General features: G+C 43.5%; 1 protein-coding gene across 3 annotated transcripts in view; it reads left to right on the forward strand.

The window, feature by feature from the left end:
* The first annotated feature begins 12,104 nt into the window (after positions 1 to 12,104).
* The window catches only part of WDFY2 (WD repeat and FYVE domain containing 2), a 74,444-nt gene continuing 63,586 nt past the window's right edge, over positions 12,105 to 22,962 (forward strand). For all 3 annotated transcript variants that reach the window (XR_012997891.1, XM_076364129.1, XM_076364131.1), the window contains exon 1: positions 12,105 to 12,299. Coding sequence is in view for 2 of the 3 variants with exons in the window: in XM_076364129.1 (XP_076220244.1) it covers positions 12,163 to 12,299 (137 nt within the window). In the remaining variant the exon portion in view is untranslated. The remainder of the gene's footprint in view (positions 12,300 to 22,962) is intronic.

The following is a 22,962-nucleotide window of genomic DNA, read 5'->3' on the forward strand; positions in this document are numbered from 1 at the left end:
GCCAAAACTATTCATTTGCCCTGACAAGTGTTTTCACTCTCCATGTTTTCGATGATTGGTTGTGCTGTGTGCTTGACTTTTGCAGCAGCTAATAAGTAACTCCTGATCCAGCAAAAGCTTCCAAAGGTTGACAGATATCACTTGAGTTCGCCTTTCGGAGGTAAGTGACAGCCCTTTAACCCAATTACAGTCTAGTGCAGCAGAATTGGACTCACATGTGAACCTCTACTAAGTGGCTACTACAGTTAACTTATGGGGAATGGGACAGTATTCCTTTTTCAAGGGGAATTAAGGTCTGTTGTGCTTTAATTTATATATTGTTTGGAATGCTCCAGCCTGTTTCCACCATAGCACCAATTTTTCCATTGCTGCATCTGCTCATTGTTTCCTAACTCTGTTTTTTAATACTGAAATCTATTACTCGTGTGTTAACATATTTTACGGTAGTTTTCACTGAGACATTTGGAGTTTTACTTTTGTCTAGTTAGCTGGACACTTTTGTCACAGTGTCCCTCTAATTAATATGGCCAATTTTGCCATGTCAGTTACTTTGTGGAGTATGTAACTGTAATTGTGACCATCATATAAATCTGTTCTTTATTGCACTGGTAGCAATCCAGCAGACCACTGCCACTAGCACCAAACTTCCCTGTAATTCTGACATCGTAGCGAATTCCTCCCCAACTGGCAATAAGAAGGTCTTACATGGCTTTTTCTCTGCTTGAATTCTCTGTTTTCTGGATTGTGAAATTATCCTCTGCATAATTCAAGAACCGTTTCATGATCTATGTTTAGCAGAATTTGTTACCCAACAGATGTCTGCACAGTTAATGACCTCTGTAAGTACAGCCCTGTGATTTCTTGCTACTGATGGTCGAAGAATTTTTAATCTATTCTGCTACAAGACAGCACTCGGGCAGCATGTCACCTTTTATTAAAAAACAAAAGCATAAAATGTGTATAAATTTTCCCTTCAGAACTGTTATGCCTAGTCAGAAGTGGTATTTCTCCCTCATTCTCTTTTGAATCTTTATGTTCATGAATGTGTGCATACATAAATGCGCATAGTTCCATATTTTTCTGGCCAAAACCAAAGGACATGAATAAAACCCCCTGAAATTAATCAAAATATAATTTCAAAGAAAAAGTACTTCCATAAATACAAGTCAGAACTGACACTGCCAGCTTTCAAGTTGGGGAAAGAGTAAATGCCTAGAAAAGTCCATGGTAGGAAAGTGTCTTTGACTGTCACTTTTACGCTAATGGCAAATGTAGGCTTACCAGAGGATTTGGAGGCACTGGAGCCAGATTATTAGCCCCAGCTAGTGATGTGTTCACAGTATAAAATCATGCTGCAGCTGCACAACCATTCCCTTTTTCCTCCTCCCCATTCAGATCAGGATTGAGCCCATCCCTGCATAGGAAAGTTGCCCTAGTTTCTCTTCTGTTTTTTTCTCTCTTTTCAGTTATTGGCACTTGGGAGAAGAAAAGTATCAGGCAGGATTGTATCAAAGAGAAGTTAAGAGAGTCACTAACATCTGGCACTCCTCTCGCAGGAGCGGGAGTCGAGGAACTGAATGCTGATTGATACAGGTCCAGTCAGACATTCCTATGGAGGGGTTCTGCAAGCCAGATGCCGAAGTCCCTAATACATAAATCTGCACAGTGAAGTGCTTGAGAGGATGGCTCATAATTTGCCACTGTGAAGGAGAGAAACTGGACTGCCTGCACACAAGTGCTCCTGTAGCAGTCGGGCTCTTGGCAGCTGCCTGGGACCCCCACCACCTAGCTCCTGAATGCCAAGAAGTTTGCTAGATATCTTGTTGGTACCTGCTCCTACAGTGGAAGGGTCATTGTGGCCAAACTGCTGGATTGGAAGGTACCAAAACCCTGGAGAAGATTCATCAGCTGGACCTACCCTGATAAGGTTCGGAGGCCAATGCTCAGGCATTGCTATGCAGAGCTCTTACAATTGAATTGTAAGCACGTTGCCTGGCAATTTTGGCACGCAACTTTTAGTAACCTCTCACATGGTACCTGGACATGACTTGGAGGACAGCATGGAGCAGGGACCATTTCCCCAAAGGCAGTTTTACATCATCACTCTTTCTTGGGGGAAGAAGAAAATGTAGTTCTGTGATGCAAGCTGGGACACGCTGTTTGGCCTCAGAACCCAAAGAATAATCTCTGGTCTGTTTTATGAGCTAATAGAGCTGGACCCATCCTGGAGCAGGTACCAGAATTTCTTGCTACAGTTTTGACCTCGGGCTCTCTAGCTTTAGGGAAAGGTCTCTTTTTTAGTTTGGTTTTGTGGTTTTTTGGTTGTTTCTTTTTTGATGTGTTTAAGTATGTGCATACATGCATACCTACACATGTGACTTTTCAGATGGAGAAACCTATTTCCAACACTCATTCATTTAATTTGAGGGTCTTCACATGTCCTTAATTACTACCTGTCCCTTCTCCAATGTCTTCTCACTTGAACACTTTGGGAGCACTGACATGGCCAATTCTTACAGTGTTTCTTGTCGTGGTTCAGTGAAAAATAACTGTTGCCCTAGTTCCCTCCTATTACTGGGAACTGATCTAACACACCAGACAAGTTCTTTTGACTTCAAGAGCATCACTTGGCCTCATATGGAGCCTTTTTGAGCACCTTTATTTTTGACACTGATACCTGATTTAGAGCCTCTGTGTGAAAATTGTCCTGTGCTGATATTAAGCATACAATACAGAGGCTATTCTGGGGCCAGTTAGCCTGAACATCAGGGGCTAATCAAAACTACTGAGAATGTCAGTTTTGTTTTGTTTTGTTTTTTATCAGTCAGTCCCAGATGGGCTGAGTTGGGGGTTTTCCTTGTTTTCCCATTTGGAGTTCCCTCATCCACTTTCAGAGGTACAAGATGTACATTCACCAGTTCCTCAGCCTTCACAGAGGTATTTCTACTATCTTGTCAGATGATATTTTTACACAAGGAGGTCACCAAGTTACAGATGAGGACATGACTGAGTATTTGGTTTTCCCCTCCAAACACGTGTGGCCTCTTGTCTCTAGAGCATTTACTATTTCACAAATAAAGGGTATTTCTCCCACTTTCATGAATTTTCTCATTTGGTGGCTGTCCTGGAATGGGCCAGTGCTTCCACACCCACTCTTGTCCCAAAGGATGTCTCCCCAAAGCAGCTAAACCTGACTCAGATATGGTTCCCTCTTCAAAATCAAAGGGCACTCTGTAGATTCTGACTATAGACATATGGGCCTACTGCGGTGCAAGATGTTCAAAGCAATCAGACATTCTGGCTGTAATCTATCTAAAATAAAAATGATACTTATCAGGAACGGCCATGAGGTAATCAGGGAACCAAATGCTCCACAACACCATCTGCGATAGTGCCCATCTAAATGTGGCATCACTGGGACGTATATGTGTGCTCACAGGCTGAGGAACCCCTTCCTGCAGTGATGGCCAGAAATCCTGACTTACCTGCTAAAGTGAAGGTGACTCATAACATTTGCACAGAATAAGACATGAAAAAGTTTGATTAGACAATCTGGGATTCTTTTTTAAATTCCTCGAACAGCCCTATGGTACTGAGTCATAAGTCCCTGTATACGCTGAAACTTCTGCAATTTTGCTCTCAAGCTGCTTCTCGGGACTTCTTTGCAGGAATCATTTTCCACAGAGAGGATGAGTTCAGCCATCTACTTGGAACTACAGGAACTACATGCTTTTAAATCAATCTTTTGTCACTGGTTTGAGCCAACAAAAATTGGCAGCTTTAGTGAGAGTCTACCTATTTTTTTAAAAACTCAGATGCTTGTTTTGTACAATATGAAGCTGTCCATGTAATTGCAATAAGGGGTGATCTACAAAATGGCTTGACTTCAAGAAAACTGCCCAGCTCCAAAAACTTTCTATCAAAAAAATGTATATTGAAATGATGCTAGAGCTTTGTTAGCAGTAGCAGTTAGGATCTTTTTGGCCGTAAGTCATATCAGACTTCTTTCTATCTTTTTTGTAAAACATTCCTTCATTCCTACTTCTAAAGTACTTTCAATATTAGCAAGCAAAAAACAGTGTTTAATAGTTTAATAACAGTTTTCTTGTTTGATTTTTCTCAAAACAGAATGCTCAAATCGTAGAATCACAGAATGGTTTAGGTTGGAAGGGACCTTTAAAGGTCATCTAATCCAACACCCCTGCAATGAGCAGGAACATCTTTCATTAGATCAGGTTGCTCAAAGCCCTGTCCAGTCTGACCTTGAAGACTTCCAATGATGAGGTATCCACAACTTCTCTGGGCAGCTTGTTCCAGTGTCTCACCACCCTCATCGTAAAAAAATTTCTTCTAATGTCCAACCCAAACCTACCCTCCTTCAGTTTAAAACCATTGCCACTTGTCCTGTCACTAAAGGCCTTGGTAAAAAGTCTCTCTCCGTCTTTCTTATAAGCCCCCTTTAAGTACTGATAGGCTGCAAGAAGGTCTCCCCGGAGCCTTCTCTTCCCCAGGCTGAACAACCCCAACTCTCTCAGCCTTTCTTCACAGCAGAGGTGTTCCAGTCCTCTGACCATTTTCGTGGCCCTCCTCTGGACCTGCTCCAACAGGTCCGTGTCTTTCTTGTGCTGGGGACCCCAGAGCTGGACACAATACTCCAGGTGGGGTCTCACCAGAGCGTAGTAGAGGGGGAGGCTCACCTCCCTCGACCTGCTGGCCACACTTCTTTTGATGCAGCCCAGGATACGGTTGGCTTTCTGGGCTGTAAGCACACGTTGCCAGCTCATGTCCAATTTTTGGTCCACCAGTATCCCCAAGTCCTCCTCTGCAGGGCTGCTGTCAATCCATTTATCCCCCAGTCTCTATTGATATTGGAGACTGCCCTGACCCAGGTACGGGACCTTGCACTTGGCCTTGTTGAACCTCATGAGGTTTCAGATGGTTGAAAGCATTTTGTCAATCTAACATCCACTGTAGGCCCATGCATAGTAAAGGTGAGAAAATTAAAAAAAAAATACCTAAAAGACAAAAGTTGTTCTAAGAAAACATTCCTTGATATTCCCTGGACATGTTCTTAATGGTACACTTTAGATGAAAGAAAAGGAAATACTTAAAAGCTTTCATATAGTTCATGCTTTATGTAAGAGAAATTTATTTACCTTTCAAGCAGGTTACATAGGTGCTTTTAATGCATTTTCCAAATAGAAAATGTATTTATTGATGATACTCCATGATTCTTCAATATCACAGAGGGAAGGAAGATCTAGGGGAAAAAAAAAGTTCTGAAGTCCTGAGGCCTAGAAAAATACAAGAATAATGAGCTTAGAAGAATTAGGGGTCAGAAAGTTCCACCAAAAAGACAGTGAATTAAATTACAGAGTTTTTTTTACAGCAAGTCGGGAGCCCAAAATGTGAGTAATACTATAGCAGGATCAATGAGGACAAAGGAAACAGCAATAAGACTGCATACAATGCCAGAACTGCTTATGGGGCAAAATGTATGAGCCAGGAGTTCTCATTTGCAGCCCACACACTGACACAGCATCACTTTTTTTTGTTCTCACATGTTCACAGTTAGTTACAAAGCCAACAGCACTTGCATGGCAGCTAAAAATGAGTCTATTTCTTCTCGATAAGGTGCTACACAGTGATACTGCCATGCATATTTTTTAAAGCTAATCTTTTTCTCCATGACTTTGACCTACAGCAGATTCAAGCTGTGTTTCTGATAGGTCCTCATTTTCTGAATGCCCGCATAAAACAAAACTAATGAAACATAGAAGAAAACTGTCATAATGAGCATGTAGGGATTATTAATAGAAATGTGATAGACAGTACTATTCATTGTGTGACTGATAAATACCTGGAGCAAAATAAGGAGCAATGTCTAAATTTGAGGGTGCATTTTTATAACAAGTTTTGTGTTTTTAAGCAAGATGGACAGGCGAGTTTTCCACAGAACACTTTGGTGTTCTGTGAAGTTTGCCTTTCTATATAAAGAGCTCATCTATATTTGTTTCCCACATGCTTCCAAGAATGATGTAGCATCTGAAATTAAAAATATTTTTCAGTAACTATCTTATGAAGGCTATCACTGCTGACAAAACAGGAGGAGAGAATTTTAAGCATGCATTTTTGCAGTTGCATAGAAGTGCAAGTTTTGAAGAAATTGTAAATCCCATATACCATAAAGTTGGAAAACATTTAGTTTACAAACAGGCAGAGAAGGAAAGCATGGGAGAGAATAAATTCTGCCACATTCGACGGCTATTGAGAGGCAGCTCTACTTGTTGCCAAGTGGTTTTACCTTTTTTATGTGGTTATCTTTTGTGTATATAAGTTCTTTGGTTTTGCATGGGTGATTGAGTAAGAGGCCTCAGAAGCTGAAGTCTGGCTCGCTGTCAACAGAGCAGTTTTAAATTTAAGCACTGAATCAGTCAAAGTGCAGTTTCGCTCCCACACTAGTTCCCCTCTTGCAGAGTGAGAGCAACTGGAATCAGATTACTTAATGGCTCAAAGGGGCACATGTTGAATAGTTTGAGCCTAACATTTAATCGCCATAAAATAGTTTTTCTTTATTAAAGGCCTGTTCTTGGGATTATTACTATTACTCTTATTATTGTTGAGCACTTTATAAAAGGACTGTTTTTCCTAGTATCCGCAAAGAGGCCAACCTGTTTATTAAATTGTCCTACTCCTACTCAGTGGCCCCAGAGCTTGCCAGTTTTAGCTGAAAGGTATGCGAGATGTCACTATGTTGCCAGATCATGTAATGATAATTTTTCAGAAAAGTTGCAATTACGCCAAAACAGAACATACTGCTGTGCTTTTTGGACAAGGGATTTCTCCTCCTCTTGTAACAGAAGTAACAACTTTGCAGACGGGAGTATCTAAACAGAGGGCTGACAGCAGAGCTGGAGACCCTCCGGCTCCCTCCTCTCCGGGCCACCCTTCTGACCAGCAGGTCGGGATTCTCTCCTGCTTGTCTGAGCTGTCACACAAGACGTGATTACCTACTTTTTAAAACAAATGTAGTTTGTAAAACTCAGAAGAATCTCACCCTGATAAACCTAAATAAATAAATAAATAAATCAACCCCAAACCAACCAGCAAACAAAACAGAAGATGGAGCCAGAGAGCAGCTTTTAAAGCTAATTGCCAGAGAAGATGGGGAATTCAATTTGCTCCAACTCCCAAGCTTCAAACAAGACTGCAGATGAGGAATTGGAGGAAGTCCTCCAAGGCTCTGGTGCGGTACGAGGGCATGGAAAGTGGCTCCGCTGTGTGTGAACGCATCCGTTCAAACCAGCACTGCTTCTTCCCAGAGGTCTTCTGTCGTCATCCTGTCCATGAATACATGAGCCAGTATTATTGCTCATAGGCAGGCAGCCTAATTCTGCTCTATCCAAATCAAAGGAGTGAAAGTCAACCCGTATCAAGAAAATAAAGGCCAAAACTAACAGAGGGAAGGATGTTTCATTTACCACGGTGGCATGCCAAAACACAGAGTAGGAGAAATGACGCTAAGAAACAAAGATGAGGTAATATTAATTCTATATAAAGTAAGCCGCATTTTTCAGCTTGTTTTTCACTCCGTGTTACTGATGGATATACTATTCCAAGAAAGTTCAAATAATCCAAGCATACCATACTAGTAACCACACTTTCTACCGATTCAGAATTTATGTTAACAACAAAAAGGACCTTTAAATGAAGTAGTCATATAAATTTCCTTCCGTGTAATTTTTACGATTACCTGCAAAAAGCACATACCAGAGGAGCATCATATAATTCTTAACCCTACAATTTTTTTGAATGTAGAAAAAGAACTAAATAAGCTTGCTTTTCTTGGCTTCAAATTCAGTTACTAAGTCGTCTTGCAATATTTTTAATCCATGCAATTTGACCTGAAAGCTATGACAGAAAATGAAAAAAAAAAAACCTGCTAAGAAGTATTTATAAGGTTTATTTTCTTGATTTTTTTTCAGTTATATGGGGGAACACTTTTCTAAACTACCCTAATTTTGCTTCTGTAGGTACTCATTAAACTCAATGTCTACAGCGATTCTAACTTGAAGTCTTTTTATCCATTAGTTTTTGTCATTATGGGAAAATTGTTTTTTAAAAGTTTTTGACTGAATTGTGTGTGACAACGGTAGATCTGGGAGAACACTCAGGTCTTGTTGGTAATTTCAATGCCTTTTCCACCATTACAACAATATTCTTTTAGCCTGTCGGGTGGAATGCAGGAGGAAGCTCCAGGTTCCCGTCTCACTTCAAAATCTTTCTAATTCTTCTCTGCTTCCCTTCCTCCTCCCCCAGTTTTCCATGCATTACTTTTTCTTCCCTCAGTCATAGCAAAACTGCTTTTGTGTGCAATAATTTCCCAACCATATTTTCCCATCTTATAAGGGAGAGTAGTGCATTGACCTCAAGACTGGACACCTGGTAAAGTGATGTACTAGACTGCAGGACACCTTTCTATTATTCAAGTGTCTTCCTGGTCTTGCAGAGGAAGTCACCATTACAGATAAGCTTTAAAACATGCCCTTACGATTTTTATCTTGACTGGCCGCTGCAGCCTCTCTTGCATTGTGGGTTTTGTTGGGTTTTTTTTTCCAAAGGGTAACATTTCCAAAGATCAAACCTTTATATAAAGCATATATTTTATTTCAGCATATTATTATTTGGCTTTGGTCCAAAATGCATGCCCCCCTTTCAGTGTTTTCCTGCAAACAGTGTCTTAAACCTTGAAGGAATAGTGTTGGACCTGAAACTGTTTAAGGATATAGGAGAGACAAGGTTAATAGGGAAATGTAGTATGTCTCAATAGGCAATTGAAGAAAATCCAGCTAATTTGGGGGATATGTAGGACCAGTCCTGTGAATTCCTATCAAGACATTCATGTTCTCCATTACTTGCTTCCTTAAAGGCCTGTTTGGCAAAAAGTATTCTGGGTCTCCCAAGAGCTGGCAGTGTGTTGTCTCCAGCATACTCCCAGCCCCTAATTATCTGTCAGCAATGCACAGTGCCCAATCTTGAATGCAAACAACTGCAAAAACAGCAGACCTTGCCAGACTTCAGTTTTAAAAGACATTTTTAGATACACATCCATTCTGAAAACTGTCAAGTATATAGTATATATGATGGAGTGACTACATCAGTGGACACGGGAAGGGCTACAGATGTCGTCTGTCTGGACCTCTGTAAGGCCTTTGACACGGTCCCCCACAACATCCTTCTCTCTAAACTGGAGAGGTATGGATTTGATGGGTGGACTGTCCGGTGGGTGAGGAATTGGTTAGATGGTCGCATCCAGAGGGTAGTGGTCAATGGCTCAATGTCCAGATGGAGGTTGTTGACGAGTGGCGTCCCACAGGGGTCCGTATTGGGACCGGTACTGTTTAGTGTCTTCATCAATGACATAGACAGTGGGATCGAGTGCGCCCTGAGCAAGTTTGCAGATGACACCAAGCTGAGTATGCTGCAGTCGGCATGCCAGAGGGATGGGTTGCCATCCAGAGGGACCTGGACAAGCTGGAGAAGTGGGCCTGTGTGAACCTCATGAGGTTCAACAAGGCCAAGTGCAAGGTCCTGCACCTGGGTTGGGGCAACCCCTAGTGTCAATACAGGCTGGGGGATGAAGGGATTGAGAGCAGCCCTGCCGAGAAGGACTTGGGGGTACTGCTGGATGGAAAGCTGGACATGAGCCAGCAATGTGCGCTTGCAGCCCAGAAGGCAAACCGTATCCTGGGCTGCATCAAAAGCAGTGTGGCCAGCAGGTCAGGGGAGATGATTCTGCCCCTCTCCTCTGCTCTGGTGAGACCCCACCTGGAGTACTGCCTCCAGCTCTGGAGCCCTCAGCATAAGAAAGACAGGGACCTGTTGGAGCAGGTCCAGAGGAGGGCCACAAAAATGATCAGGGGGATGGAACACCTCTCCTGTGAAGAAAGGCTGAGAGAGTTGGGGTTGTTCAGCCTGGAGAAGAGAAGGCTTCGGGGAGACCTTCTTGCAGCCTATCAGTACTTAAAGGGGGCTTATAAGAAAGATGGGGACAAACTTTTTAGCAGGGCCTGTTGCGACAGGACAAGGGGGAATGGCTTTAAACTAAAGGGGGGTAGACGTAGACTAGATAAAAGGCAGAAATTTTTTACGCTGAGGGTGGTGAAACACTGGCACAGGTTGCCCAGAGAGGTGGTGGATGCCCCATCCCTGGAAACCTTCAAGGTCAGGTTGGACGGGGCTCTGAGCAACCTGCTCTAGTTGAAGATGTCCCTGCCCACGGCCTGGGGGTTGGACTAGATGACCTTTAGAGGTCCCTTCCAACCCAAACTATTCTATGATTCTATATCAACATCTTCAAAGAATATCTCACACGTCTCATCAAGTAGCGAGACAAGCATTTCTAGCTGTAGGTCTAGCCTAGGACCTCAGGATCATCCACAGCGGTAAGAGGATTGGTCTTTGCCTCTTTAGTAGTAGTTCTCTTCTAAGAATTGTGAGAAAGAGATGTTATCTAATGTGATCTCACATCCTCTGGGAAATAGCTGAGACTGCAGATTCATTTCCTGTAAGCCATTATACAGCCATCGGCTGTTCCTGAGTGGACCTTTCCCTCCACAGTAAGCTTGTGAACCTCAAATAGTTTAGTCGAGTAAAGCTTAAATGTCTTGCTGTGATCCTGCAGATATTGCTTGTGTGTCTGGCATAACACAGATCACTAAACATCATGAAAATTTAGTTTCCGCCCCAAAGAATTTACTATATCTTTACTCTGTTGCCTGTATCTACTACATAGGCAACGTAAGTGCCGAGTGGGCAATCAGGATTTGTTCTGTTGCTGATGCTGCTGTATGTTACTCCCAGAGAAAAAGTAAACTCCTGATCTTTGAGTTTTTCATACCCGAAATCTTAGAAGTCTCCTCAGTTTTTCTGCTAATGGGCAGGAACACGGAATCTTTTCAGAGAACTGCTGCTCATTGGCTTAGTGTGGGTAAATTTAAAGTTACAGCTGAAATAACGCTTTCCAATCTGCCAACGACTTCTGCGATGTAGGACAACGGTTCAGACATTGAGCATGATTTACCAGAATCTTTTGAGACAGATTATTAAAGTTTGGCATATACCTCAGGAAGAAGTGCTTTTTCACTGGCTTTAGCACAGAGCTTTGGGTAAGTTATCTGACCTTCTTGGACCTCAATGAATCCATCAGGAAAAGTGAGTGAAAAGTGGCATCTTGCCAAAAATGAGCTGCTGGAAGGTGCGTTTCCCTTAGGAATAAGCTCTCCGATGGTGAATTTCTACTGCCATTGTGCAACCAGCCCTGCCACGCTGCAAACCTGCTACCAACCCCTGCCTGCCGCAAGGCTTTGCGCCGACCGTTACCTCTGTCCAGGCTGGCCCCGCGTTTCATTTCACCCGTTTTCATCACCGAATACTGAAATTCACGTAGAAATTGTTCAACTCTGTAAGCGTTGTGTGATGCAGAAACTACTACAGAAAGCTTAATACAACAAGGTCCTACTGTCTAATGTAGCAGCAGAAGTCCTGTCTTTACCTCACGTGCTGACCTTCAGTCCCAAGATAAACTCAGATAGGAAAAAGTAATGTAAACAGAGGGAAGCAATCGTCCCGTTCAATCTTTACTCCCCTTTTTTTCGCAAAAGGGTTCGAAGCAATGTGACCACGGGACGGACAGCAAAGCAGCCTAACCGTGTCAACGGAGGAGCGCTAGGCACTTGTCAGAAGCGGGACACGTTTACCTGGCTGCCCCCTGAGGCGTACGCGCGCTCGGCCCGGACAGCCCGCGCCCCCCGGAGGGCGGCCATTGAAGGAGACGTGTGTTTAAACCACCGTCTGTCCAAAGGTTTTCCTTCGCAAAGGCGCGGCGCAGCAGCCCAACATTGCGAGATGGCGGCGGGCTGCCGCCATTTCCCTCCCCCCCCCCCCCCCCTCAAGACCACCGCGCCCCGCCCCGCCCGGCCCAGCCCGGCCCAGCCCGGCTCGGGGGCGGTGCCGCCGCCGCGTTGGTTCCTGCTTCCCAGGGAGCCCGTGGCGGCGACCGGCTTCGGCAAGTCCCTCCTCCGCCTCGGCAGTGCGGGCCGCCTCCCCCGGCCGCAGCCTCCTCCGGCCGCAGCGGCGGTGCCCGCCGGCCCCGCGGCTCCCATGGCGGCGGAGCCTCAGCCCAAGGCGCTGACTCGCAAGCCCCTCCTGCTCAACAAAGTGGAGGGCTCGCAGGAGGTGGTGAACATGGCAGCGATAGTGCCCAAGGAGGATGGGGTCATCAGCGTCTCCGAGGACAGGTACCGGGAGCGGGCGTCCGCAGGTCCTGTGGGGCTGCGGCGATGGTCTGTCACGTCCACCATCACTCATCGATGATGGTGGTGGTGGCAGACCTGCAGTGGGTCCTGCAGTGGTGGTCCACCACCATCACCGATGAGTGATGGTGGAGGTGACGGGTCCTGTGGCAGTGGTCCACCACTATCACCGGTGAGTGATGCTCATGATGGACCACCACCACCATCACTGGTGTGACTGTAGACTCCACTACGGGAGTCCAGGAAAGCCTCAGCGGGTTGCTGTGGTTCAGCATGGGGACATTGCTTTAGGCAGCCGCATCTGGTCCTGGAGGGGAAGGAGCTTGGGGCAGGGGTCTTGAGCTTGGTGTTCGTCTTCTCCTCCACTGCCATGTGGGTCAGGGCAGTGAGTGGGCTGGGGCGCTGCTGAAACTTGCAGGACTTGAGTGACTTTTCTTCACATAGCTAAAATGGAATTTGAGATCGCCTTCATCACAAGGATTGCCGGAGAGGCTGTGGAGATCTTTGACCTTGCCTAAAGATTGCAGTGGCATTGGCTAAAACAGTAGTTTTGGTTCCCGTTTCCCCTCTCCAAACGTTTCTTGGTAATTGTTTAAAAATACCATGTATCAGTGATAAGATCTTGGAGTTAATCCTGTGTTGTAAAGCTGCCAAAGCGGAGAATGTGTTCAGGCCGTTTAGCTGGGCTGTGCAGGGTCTGAGGCTGCCCAGAGGCAGCTCTGCCTCTTCTGAAAGAGCTCAAACTTAATTCAGCCCTGCAGCTGGAGCTTCAAAACTACATCTTGAAGGTGCCTGCCATAAAAATAGGAGCTTATTTTTCTTGTGGAGTCCATAAATATTTCAAGCAGAGTTTCTTTGCAACTTGGGTGCATGGTGTAACCTGTGTCCCCAGCTTGAAAGACAAATGTTGACCAGTGTGTGAATATGTTTTGATTCTCAAGGGGTTTTTTGGTGGGCTGTTTCTCTTGGATGCCTGTTATCCTATTGAACATCTGCTTTTATGTCTCTGCTAGCTTTCTGAAAAACTGTCAGTATTTCTTTTATCTTGTCCTTGTCCTCACTGTAAGTTAGTTTTCAGCTAGTTGTCAAATATGTGCAAATTTAAGATCATTTAAGTTCATCTAAGCTGTGGTCTCCAAGTGAACTCTCATGCCTCATAGCAAGAGAAACTGAGCTACATCAAACAAGTACGCTATCAAAGGGTCTTTACGCAGAGTTTTACATTGCTACGTGCTCATGATTTTATTGTCTTTACATTTTTTATGTTTTTGTTGTGAAGCTGAATAAAGCTTGAGTATGTTTTGGCTCACTGTAGCTTGTTAGGCTTACTCGGCCAATTCTTTTTTATCTGTAAGAAAGTATTCCTGAAATTCATTTGCTCTCGATAGGTGTCTCTCTCAATCTCTGCCTCTCCCCCCACCTTAGAAAAAATAAGTAGCTTCTGCTGTTTTAGCATGTATGAGTTGTTGAGAATAGGTTGATGCTCCAAGTTGATTTTTCTATGTAGAGAAAGGGATTGATCGGAGATCTTTGCTTCTCTAATAACTGAGATGTCAGGTTCAAGAAACAAGTGGTGAAGCAGAAACCAGGGGTTTCCCACTAAGAAACTCGCTAGTTCGTGAGCACCATCCCTCTTCCTTCCCATCCCAGAGCAAACACCTGGTGTAGGTCAGTTAGGTCCTGCTTGCTGATGAAACTGGGCAAAGAAATCTGCTGCTAGATGTGCTGATAGATGTCTAAAGTTTTGCTGACAATACAGGATAGATCTACGGACATTAAAATACTGTAGTAAGTCTGGAGGTTCCCAGGCTATTTTTTGTTTAAAGGCACTAACCAGCTAATTTGCCTGGTTGTGGGGATGGTTTGCAGTGTCTTTGAGATGCTATAAGCTATGATCGTGCCTTTTATTTCTTTAGGCATGAAGACATTGAAGGCTTTTTCTTTCATTTTCCACCTGCGTTAGCATTTTGATTGTAATTAAAAGGTTCAGAGTCTAAAACTTATTTGGAAAGAATAGCAGGTTGGGAGTCAAACTTGGAGGTTTCGGGATACCTGGGGTGGAAGCGTAGTTTACCGGACTTTCAATACCTGTGGCTTATGATTAGGCTTGTGCAGATCCTTAAGGTACCTTATCCTGTTTGGACCTGCCTTGTAGTGTTAGTGTTGACATGGTTGTTTAATGGCCTTGGAATGTGGAGGGCTTTTAGAGATTCCTGGAAACTGTAAAGGACGGTTATGGAGATGTTATCTGTCTCTTTACTTGTTAGCCAAATCAGTGAGTTTTGGCCGTGTTTCCCAGCCTGTGCTATGTACTGCTCATATGAGAGAAATGCCCTGAAACTTTTGCAGAGAGCTTCAGCTGGAACGACTTGCCATCTCCAGCACTTGCTTCAGGCTGGGGAGGATGGGTCTTCTGGAGACAAAGAGGAGGGAGTTCTCTGTTGGCTCGCTGGTTAATGGCTGAACATATCATTGTTGAAGTTGCTAGTAGTCTTAACATACACAACAACTAGGTACCCTTTTAAAGGTTTTCTTTAGTGCATGATATGTCTCTATATCTGTAAACCATTCAAAGCAGGAGCTTGGTCTCTAGTCTCTATTTTCTATGGCACCAGTGGTTTTATCTGGTTTTAAAAGACACGGAAGTGGTTTCAGCTATAGCTTGCAGACATAGTCATGCATTATATAGCCCTGAATCATTGTATTTGTAGCACATACATGCACGTTTTTTAAGAAATAAAATAAAAGCTAAGTAATAATGGAGAGTGTGGCCATTCCTCATAAAGAATGGCATAGAGGGGGAAAGAAGGAAGGAGGAGTAAAACTCAGGGGGAGTTTACGTATTTAACTAGATTATCTAAACTTTACATAACCTTTACATAAGGTTGGAGCTTCTTTTCAGTGTGCATCACCTCTATGCTCTACGTATTTTCTCTTCTGAATCCTAGTCAGTCATGTTAGTTGAACGATGTGGATTGTGTCCAAATCTTAGTTAATTTGGCTGATTCCTTACTAGGGCAAAATAGACTGAGCCTGTATCTCTTTACAGTACAACTGGTGTGTATTGGGAGGGATAAGATGTAATTTTATTTTGTGTTTTTCTTCGAAGGAAAAGGGATGCAGCTGTATAGGCAGGTGAGAGTTAAAGGAGTGGCAGCATTTGTTATGCAATAATGTATAAATCTGATGCAGGAGGGCTATAAGAAAGAAATTATTAGCTTTCATCCATGCTCTTTTGCCTGCCAGCAAACGGGTGGAATTGACAGACACATATACCCAAAGGTGTAGAGTCTTGAGTGATCCATAGCATTGAATGCCCTAGGTGCTACACATGAAGCTAAAGTGGGATTTTCCTAATGTGCACAGATGGCCCTAAGTTGTCATCAGCTTCCTGTGTGTTAAAAGCATGTGCTACCGTTTCAAAATTGCTAGGCATCCTTGTCTTTTGTTGCCTTCAGAGGGAGATGTGGGTGTTGGGCACGTCTGAAAAGTAGGTCACTGGCATGTCAAGTTCAGACTTATCTAAGTCCATGCTCCAAAGAAGATTTAGTGTCATTAATTTTACCTGAGCATGGGTATGCGGTGGGAGAGGTGCACTGACTCACCCAGCTTTCAGTGCAAGCAGTTCTGCTTGGTGTTGGCACACTTCAGTGTTTCTCAAGAGCCTGCCAGTGACATGAGTGCTAATTCAGCTGGGTGTCCGATGTGCTGATCGTGTGTCACCATGCAAGACTGGCAGGAGGGGGCTAGGTGTCATCATGGTAAACCTGCGGTTTGCCACTAGCCATCTTTTTTTCCACTAGTTTATTGTAGGTGAGGAAATCTTAGACATGTGCTGGTGTAGGCAACTTTCCTGATAATTATGAACTCTAATCTGTGCCTTCTTTTGGGTGGGAGTTCTGTGCTCTCTTCCGTGCTACAGACCTTGGAAATGTAGGTATTGCAGTCAAGAACTGTTCTCCTTAAAGTATTCACAGGAAGTAAAAGCTTTCATAGTCAACTGCAAATTGTCAAAATCCTTTCTTTTTAAAAAACAGGCATTCTAGTTTCCTAGACAGTGACAAAACCTAGGAGGAAAATATTTATGCCATAGGATTATTTTAATTTTTTTTAAGTACAGAGACCTTTGTCTTCTCCACTGCCTTGTATCATCTTAAGTTCCTTTTGAACTGAGATGTCTCAGCTTCTTTGTATGGATTGCTGTATAAACAGTGAGCCCAGACTGTTTGTCATGTACGTTCATATTAGTGTCTTCATCTCACATAGAGAAAACTGTGCAGAGCTTGTATTGTTAGGTTTGGTTTACAGTTTGAGGTTTTTAAATGCAGATGTGTACTTAAGAGGTTTTTAAATGCAGATGTGCACTTAAGCTGTTGTCCAAGGCTTGTCTTCTGGGTATGCTAACTAGCAGGTTTTTTAGGGGGTACAAAAAATGAATGACCGTCTTGTCTTGTGTAGATGAAATCTTGACTTTGCTAAACTAATGGTGAACTAGGAATGGGAATGTGCATATGTGACAAGAAATGTGGGGGTTGTCTTTGGCATCCTGCTGACATGCCTTCTAGCATGGAGAAGTGTGATCTTTCCACCCTTAAATATGTCAAAAGCAATCTTTTGCTCCTTGTGGTTTTCTTGTCCACATCCAGGGCATAAAGCATATAGCATTATAGTTCATGCCTGTGAAATACCTCTAATGGAAAGGTTGGACTCTTCACTTGGTGCTGCATCCAGGCAGGACGCAAGGAACTGCAGACCCTGGGTAAACTCTCTGGGTTTCCTTTCTCCTGTGGTGGAGTGGTAGAGAGCAATTGCTTTGCAGAGCTATGGTCGCAATACAGGTTTGTAATTCTCATCTAAACACGGGGTTATGTCACTGACGGCCACTCTGTTTTGTGTGTGGCTGTTGGTGCATAGCAGAAGTGCAGGTGGTGTGAGAACTGATTTTGATGCTGGCTGCTTGTGTATGTTTATCAGTCCAAGCCTGTAGGTTTCGCACCCAGGTTATTGCAGCATGAGTAGTAGTTTAAGCAGTGCAGAAGGTGTGGATGTTCTTCACAGGTGTAAAAAGACTTGTCCCTGCCTTGGAGGTTCTTTAAATTTTGATAAAAACATCAGTCACCGATAAAATTGTTGAGAGGAAATACAGGAACTCTACATTAACAGTGCAAAGGTTCGTAAGAGACCTATTGCTGTAGATGCAACTTCTTTGCTCTGATTTTTTTTTAAACTAATTGGATGTTGCAACTTGATGACTGTGTTTGGAATAAAGCTCAGGGTGGAGGTTAGTGCTGGCTGTGTGAGTGAAAGAAGTGGATGCTGGCAAGAGGTTTAAGAGAAGACAGGAGGTCCAAAAGCTCTTGGAATCAGAAATTGTTGCAGATGTTGAAAAGTAACTGTTCCTAATTTGACTAACATGTATCCTGTTGAGACGCCAAAATCCTGGGACTAGCACATAAAATGTTTTGCTAAGTACTTGTTGGGAATGACAACCTCTACTTACTAACTTGTGGGAGACCTTGCAATGTATTTTTTTTGTGGCACTTTGTGCCACCAGGAGATGACTTGTTGAAGTTTGCCAAAGTTTGTATATCCCTTGCCTTACGATGCTCTCCTCTGAGTACTTGGTGTCAGTTAAAGATTTAAAGCACTAGCATTTAGTCTTGTCTTTCTGATTTGAGCTATCCTGCAACTGCTAGCTCATGTAGGTCAATGCACAAATTGGTGCAACTCCTGCAGTTGTATTAAGTTCATGTCTTAACTGCAAGGTGGCAGGTGCAAAAATGTGATATGACATGGCTTGGACCATGACTTGTATGGACCCAGTTTCAGCAGTGCAATTAGGCATCAAAATAGAGCAGAATGTTAGGTGCTTGAGCATTTAGAGTCAGAGATGAGTGTTTTTTACTCGCCTCTCTGTTTTAGAGATTATTTTTTATATAAAAGGTGTAGATGCATGTATCTTATCTTGCAAGCTTTATTTGGAATAAGAAGAGCTACTTAATACACCTTCCATTTGCCTTATGGTAGCCTCTTTTTCCGCCAGTTGCTAAACAACGCTCTTGAGTTGCAGCAAGTTTCAGGATGGTGCATCCACCTCCCATATTAACCAGATCTCGTTTTTCTTCTTGTCTTCCCTGACCCTGTCTTAATTTCACTGGCATCTGCTTACATAGAGACTGGATCTCTCATCAGTGTGTCTCGTATCTGTCAGGCTTGGTGACCTTCCCCTGCAGTCTCTCCAGTTCTGCAGCTAAACAACGCTCCTCGCTGAGAGGGGACTGCACAATGCCCCCTCTGTGTGTGCCCTGCGGCCCCTGGAAGAAAAACAAATGCTGGTTATGGAGTATGTGCAGTACAGAGTCGGCATATAGCTAAAAATGTACTGTTGCAGGAAACTTCTTGTTTTTTCTCCTTAAAGCTAAAAATGGCTAGAGGAGGCAGTGATGCTACAGTGTTAGGTAAAGGAATTGCAACAGTTTTGAAGCTACCAGGCTAGTTGAGTAAGACTGGCCTTTTATTGAGGGTCACTTAGCGGACTGAAGGTCTCAAATAGCATGTGAAGTTGCAGCACAATAGAAATATGTCAGTAGCTTGTTTGACCTACCTTATAGGATTTTGGTTATTGAGGCAGACTCTGTTTTTTCTTTCCCTCTATCCAGCTGCACTGGTTCCTGCATGGTATCTGCAGACAGTGATCTGTGGACAGGTTTCCCAGCAACATCTTTCAGCTATGTGATAATACATGCAAGAGAACTGCTTGAAAGTGGCACAAGTTTTGTAGAATGTTGTTTGTAACAGTCTTAAGAGAAGTCAGAATATACTTGGTGGCTCAGGGAACAAATGGGAAAGAGAAAATGGGAGGGCGTAATGCAGGCACACGCTGCTTCTGTGCTCGGGAGCTCTAAAAACTTCATAAATGATGCGCAATGCCATAAGGAGAGCAACTGGCATTTGCACAAGTATCTTCTGTATATCACTCTGTTCTGTGCCCCGTAACCTCTCAGACATTGGAAGGCCATTCGCGTAAAAGCACCCCAGAAGCCATGTTTAATTGCCTTGCCTATGGTGCTTCCATCACACACCTGTCAAATACAAGTGGTTTTATATAAAACTCTGCCAGTATCCGCATGTATTTGCCCAGGATTCGATGAGAATTGCGGTAGTCCCTAGCGTAGTCTGTTGCAAAGATAGGAGCAAGAAAAACCACAGCTGTTTCCCTTCTGCATATGGTGGGAGGGAGTGATAGATGCAGCCGTGGTGCCGCAGGATGCGGCAGGCTGGGATGGGGCACCGTCGGAGGGGATGGGAGCGGCAGCCGTGGGGTGCTGAGAATAGCCACACGCAGCGGGGTGCATCCTGTTCAGCAGAGCCTTGTCCTGCATGGGTCGTTTTAGGAAAGAGGAAATAAAACTTCCTTCTTCATACTTTTGTGAGGTGAAGTATGAAATGCAGTAACTGGGAAAACTATAAAACAAACATCCACACAGTAATGGCAAGTACCCCAGCAAACAGGTTGGGCGAGTGGCTGGAGTAAGCCTGGAGAACAAAAAGGACAGTTTTGTGAAAGGAAAAGCAGGAGAGGGCAAGTTTACCAGGCAGGCCTCCAGGGAGGGAGCTTTACATAATCATGAAACCATATGCATCTCAGAGTTCTTCATATGTCACAGTCTGTGTGCCTGATGGCTTGAAACTGGGCATAAATAACAGCCAAAATGGATATTTGGCTGTCAGAAAGCAGGTAATAAATTTTGCAAATTAGACTGTGCTGAATTTTTAGATAGATAAAATATAGCCTTCATCCTCATAAGAGGGAGAACAGTTGTGGAGGCTGGGTTAAAAAAAGTGGTGTTTTAATTTTTCTGTTAGTCAGGCTGCAGGAAATAGTGTTGTGTAACTAACCTTGGCCAGACTTTGAACATATGGGCTTTGCTTGTCATACCAAGTGTATTCACCACTTAATTTAAGTTTTTCAGGGAACTCTTAAGGTTTTGAGCATTGAATCGAAGGCAATGCCAAAGCACAGTTCTGGGTAGAAGAGCACTGCTGTTCTGCTGCCAAGTTTACTGAGAAGTTTGATCTAACGTTGTCTTTTATTCTCCAAATCCTGTACCATTCCCTCTTACTGTGAGGTAGAAGATCAGTGTTCTTAGCAGATTTTTGAAATAATGGTAGTGATCGATCAGCCCCAGAAGGCAATGCTTTTGACCTTTACAAGTCTGTAATAGCAGTTTCCTTAGGAGTTGAGTCCCGCAGAGAGAAATCTGAGAAAAGGCTGTCCTAATGTGAATTGGCCTATTTTGCCACCACCAGTTGAATTATCTGGATTCAGGTGATAGAGCAAATACAGTGCCCTGTCTTGAAGGGATACGGAAAGAAGATCCTTGCCTGTGTTTAGAATGTGACAGATATTGCTGGAGGTGCAAAATCTCATTGAGTGCAAATTTGGTAAATTTACCTTTGGCTTTGAATTCACTTATAACAGCAAATAAAGGCTTAATTGTATTCTTAAGCAGGTGGTGCATCTGCCCTTTGGAGTACTTCAGAGTCTTAAAGTAAACAGCTTTTTTTTTTTTTAAAGCTCTAGTAAGGTCTAATCATGAGTTGGTGCTAAAGCTTTTACTTTAGCTTAAAAGGTAGTAAGGTATAGCGAAAATATAACCACATTTATGCAAGCTAATGCATGCTAGAGGATGGGAGATAAGAGAGGGTTGTGGTGTTGGTTCAGAGGAGTGGTACATATCCTCCTGGTACAATGGTTTCAAGATTTAGATATATAGGTACCAACGGTCTCTGACTTCCACACTATTTAGCTTATCTGTGGCTTGGAATAAAAAACATATAGGCAGTGACTAAAAGAGGAAATCCAGCAGGTTTATTGTGATGCAAGATAAGATGAAGCAGGAGAGCACTGAAAATTAGTCTGTTGTGATGCTTTCCTTCTTGTTGCTGTTTAGCCTTTCTGAAGCAGTACAGCAAAGCTTATCTTATAGATGTCTCCTCTGACTTGGATGCGAGAACATCTACACTGAGGTTTCTTTCCTTGCAGATGTCAGCTGGCACTGCAAGGTCAAGTGTTGAACTCAATATTCTGTAAGGTATTTGCCTATATGCATGTTTCTAGGCCGGTTTATTACACAAAGATCCATAAGGGATTGCCTCTTCATTTAATACAATTGCCCCTTATCTCAGAAAACCATGTAATGTAATCCCTTTTAAGAGACAGGTCCTCATTAAGTATTTTGCCCCTTTTATGTATGTTGGAAACTTTAGGAATCTGTGCTGTGAAACTGTAAATGATGGCTTACATTTTATTTGTAACTAGTTTGCACTCATTTTGCTTATGTGCTGAGTTATCCTTACTTTACATATTTTCTTCTTGATCGTTAGTGTTATTAAGCTGTATCTTCTTATTTCCCAACTCCATGCCTGTTTTCCCATTTGATACAGGGAAATTCTGTCCCGCCTCTTAGCTCTGTTTTGCTAGAGCAAACGTGGGCTATGGAGTCGTCCAATGAGTGGTTCAAATTGACATTGTGAAGGCCTCATGTTTTGCAGCACTGTGTGCATGGGATAGAATGAGAGTAGAATTTCCGAAGAGATGCTTTCTGCTTTGATGGTAAGGACATAGCCTGTGGTCCAGCCTAGCTTCTGCTGCATGCAGGGTTGACTAAAGACAGCTGCAGCATTCTGGTGGCAGGGGAGATCCTCTACGTGTTGTCTTGGCTGGATTTACAAATCATCCCTTTGCTTCAATGTCTGTTTCAGCAGCTCTGCCAGCTATAAGCTGTTGTCAAAGGCTTATTGCACTTGTGCAAGTACTGGAAGTCCAGTAGGAAAGCTCATACCTGTGCTGTTCTCCAACGTCAGGCATACAGCCCTTGTGCCTGCTCCTGTCCTGTTGGCCCCATTGCTTCAAACTCCTGTGGCACAGGAGTCCTTGGTTAGGCAGCAGCCTCAGTGTAGCCTGCTTTCTGCCAGCCAGGAGCTCAAGGGGAGGTGGAAGGACCTTTGCTGAAGAGCCCTGCGTTTGGCTTCTAGAGATGAACGGTCTCTATGCTTTTAATATGGCATGGTAATGGTTTACTTTATCAGTATCTGCTTCTGCCTGTGCTAAAAACTAGAGGTTGAAGTAGGGCAGTGCGGTAGTACTAACATGGGGAAGAGAGGACTAAAGCTGGTTCAGTACTAATTGTGCTGAGGGAGGAGGGTGAGAAGATAATGTATCTGTCAAGTCAAAATTGACATGTTTGGCTTTATCGTACCCTAGGCCCAGACTAAAGTTATTTAATGACTGGAATTAAGAAGTTGACACTTTTTGTTGCAGTGAAATGATGCATTTTATTCTGTTCCACTGAGCCCTATTTTATGTCCCATTCAGTCAGAATAACTATAATTAAGCTCCAAAAGTGCATGTGGGGTCTACTAAAACCTTGCCTGGGCCAGTCTGTGTGCTGCCTTAGCAGCTGAGGCTTTTAGCACTGTCTGACGAGTGAAAGCCTGTCTGATATTACCTCATGTTTTCTAGGTTGTGTTGCATCTGAAGTCAGGAGTAATAGGAGTTTTTGAGACTGCATTAGTTGCCATTGACAGCTAAGAGTGGACATATGCTGGATTTCTTCAGGCAGGAGAAAGCAGGGGAAGGAGTTAG

This window comes from Aptenodytes patagonicus, chromosome 1 (genome assembly GCF_965638725.1).
Source record: "Aptenodytes patagonicus chromosome 1, bAptPat1.pri.cur, whole genome shotgun sequence".
Taxonomy (NCBI): domain Eukaryota; kingdom Metazoa; phylum Chordata; class Aves; order Sphenisciformes; family Spheniscidae; genus Aptenodytes; species Aptenodytes patagonicus.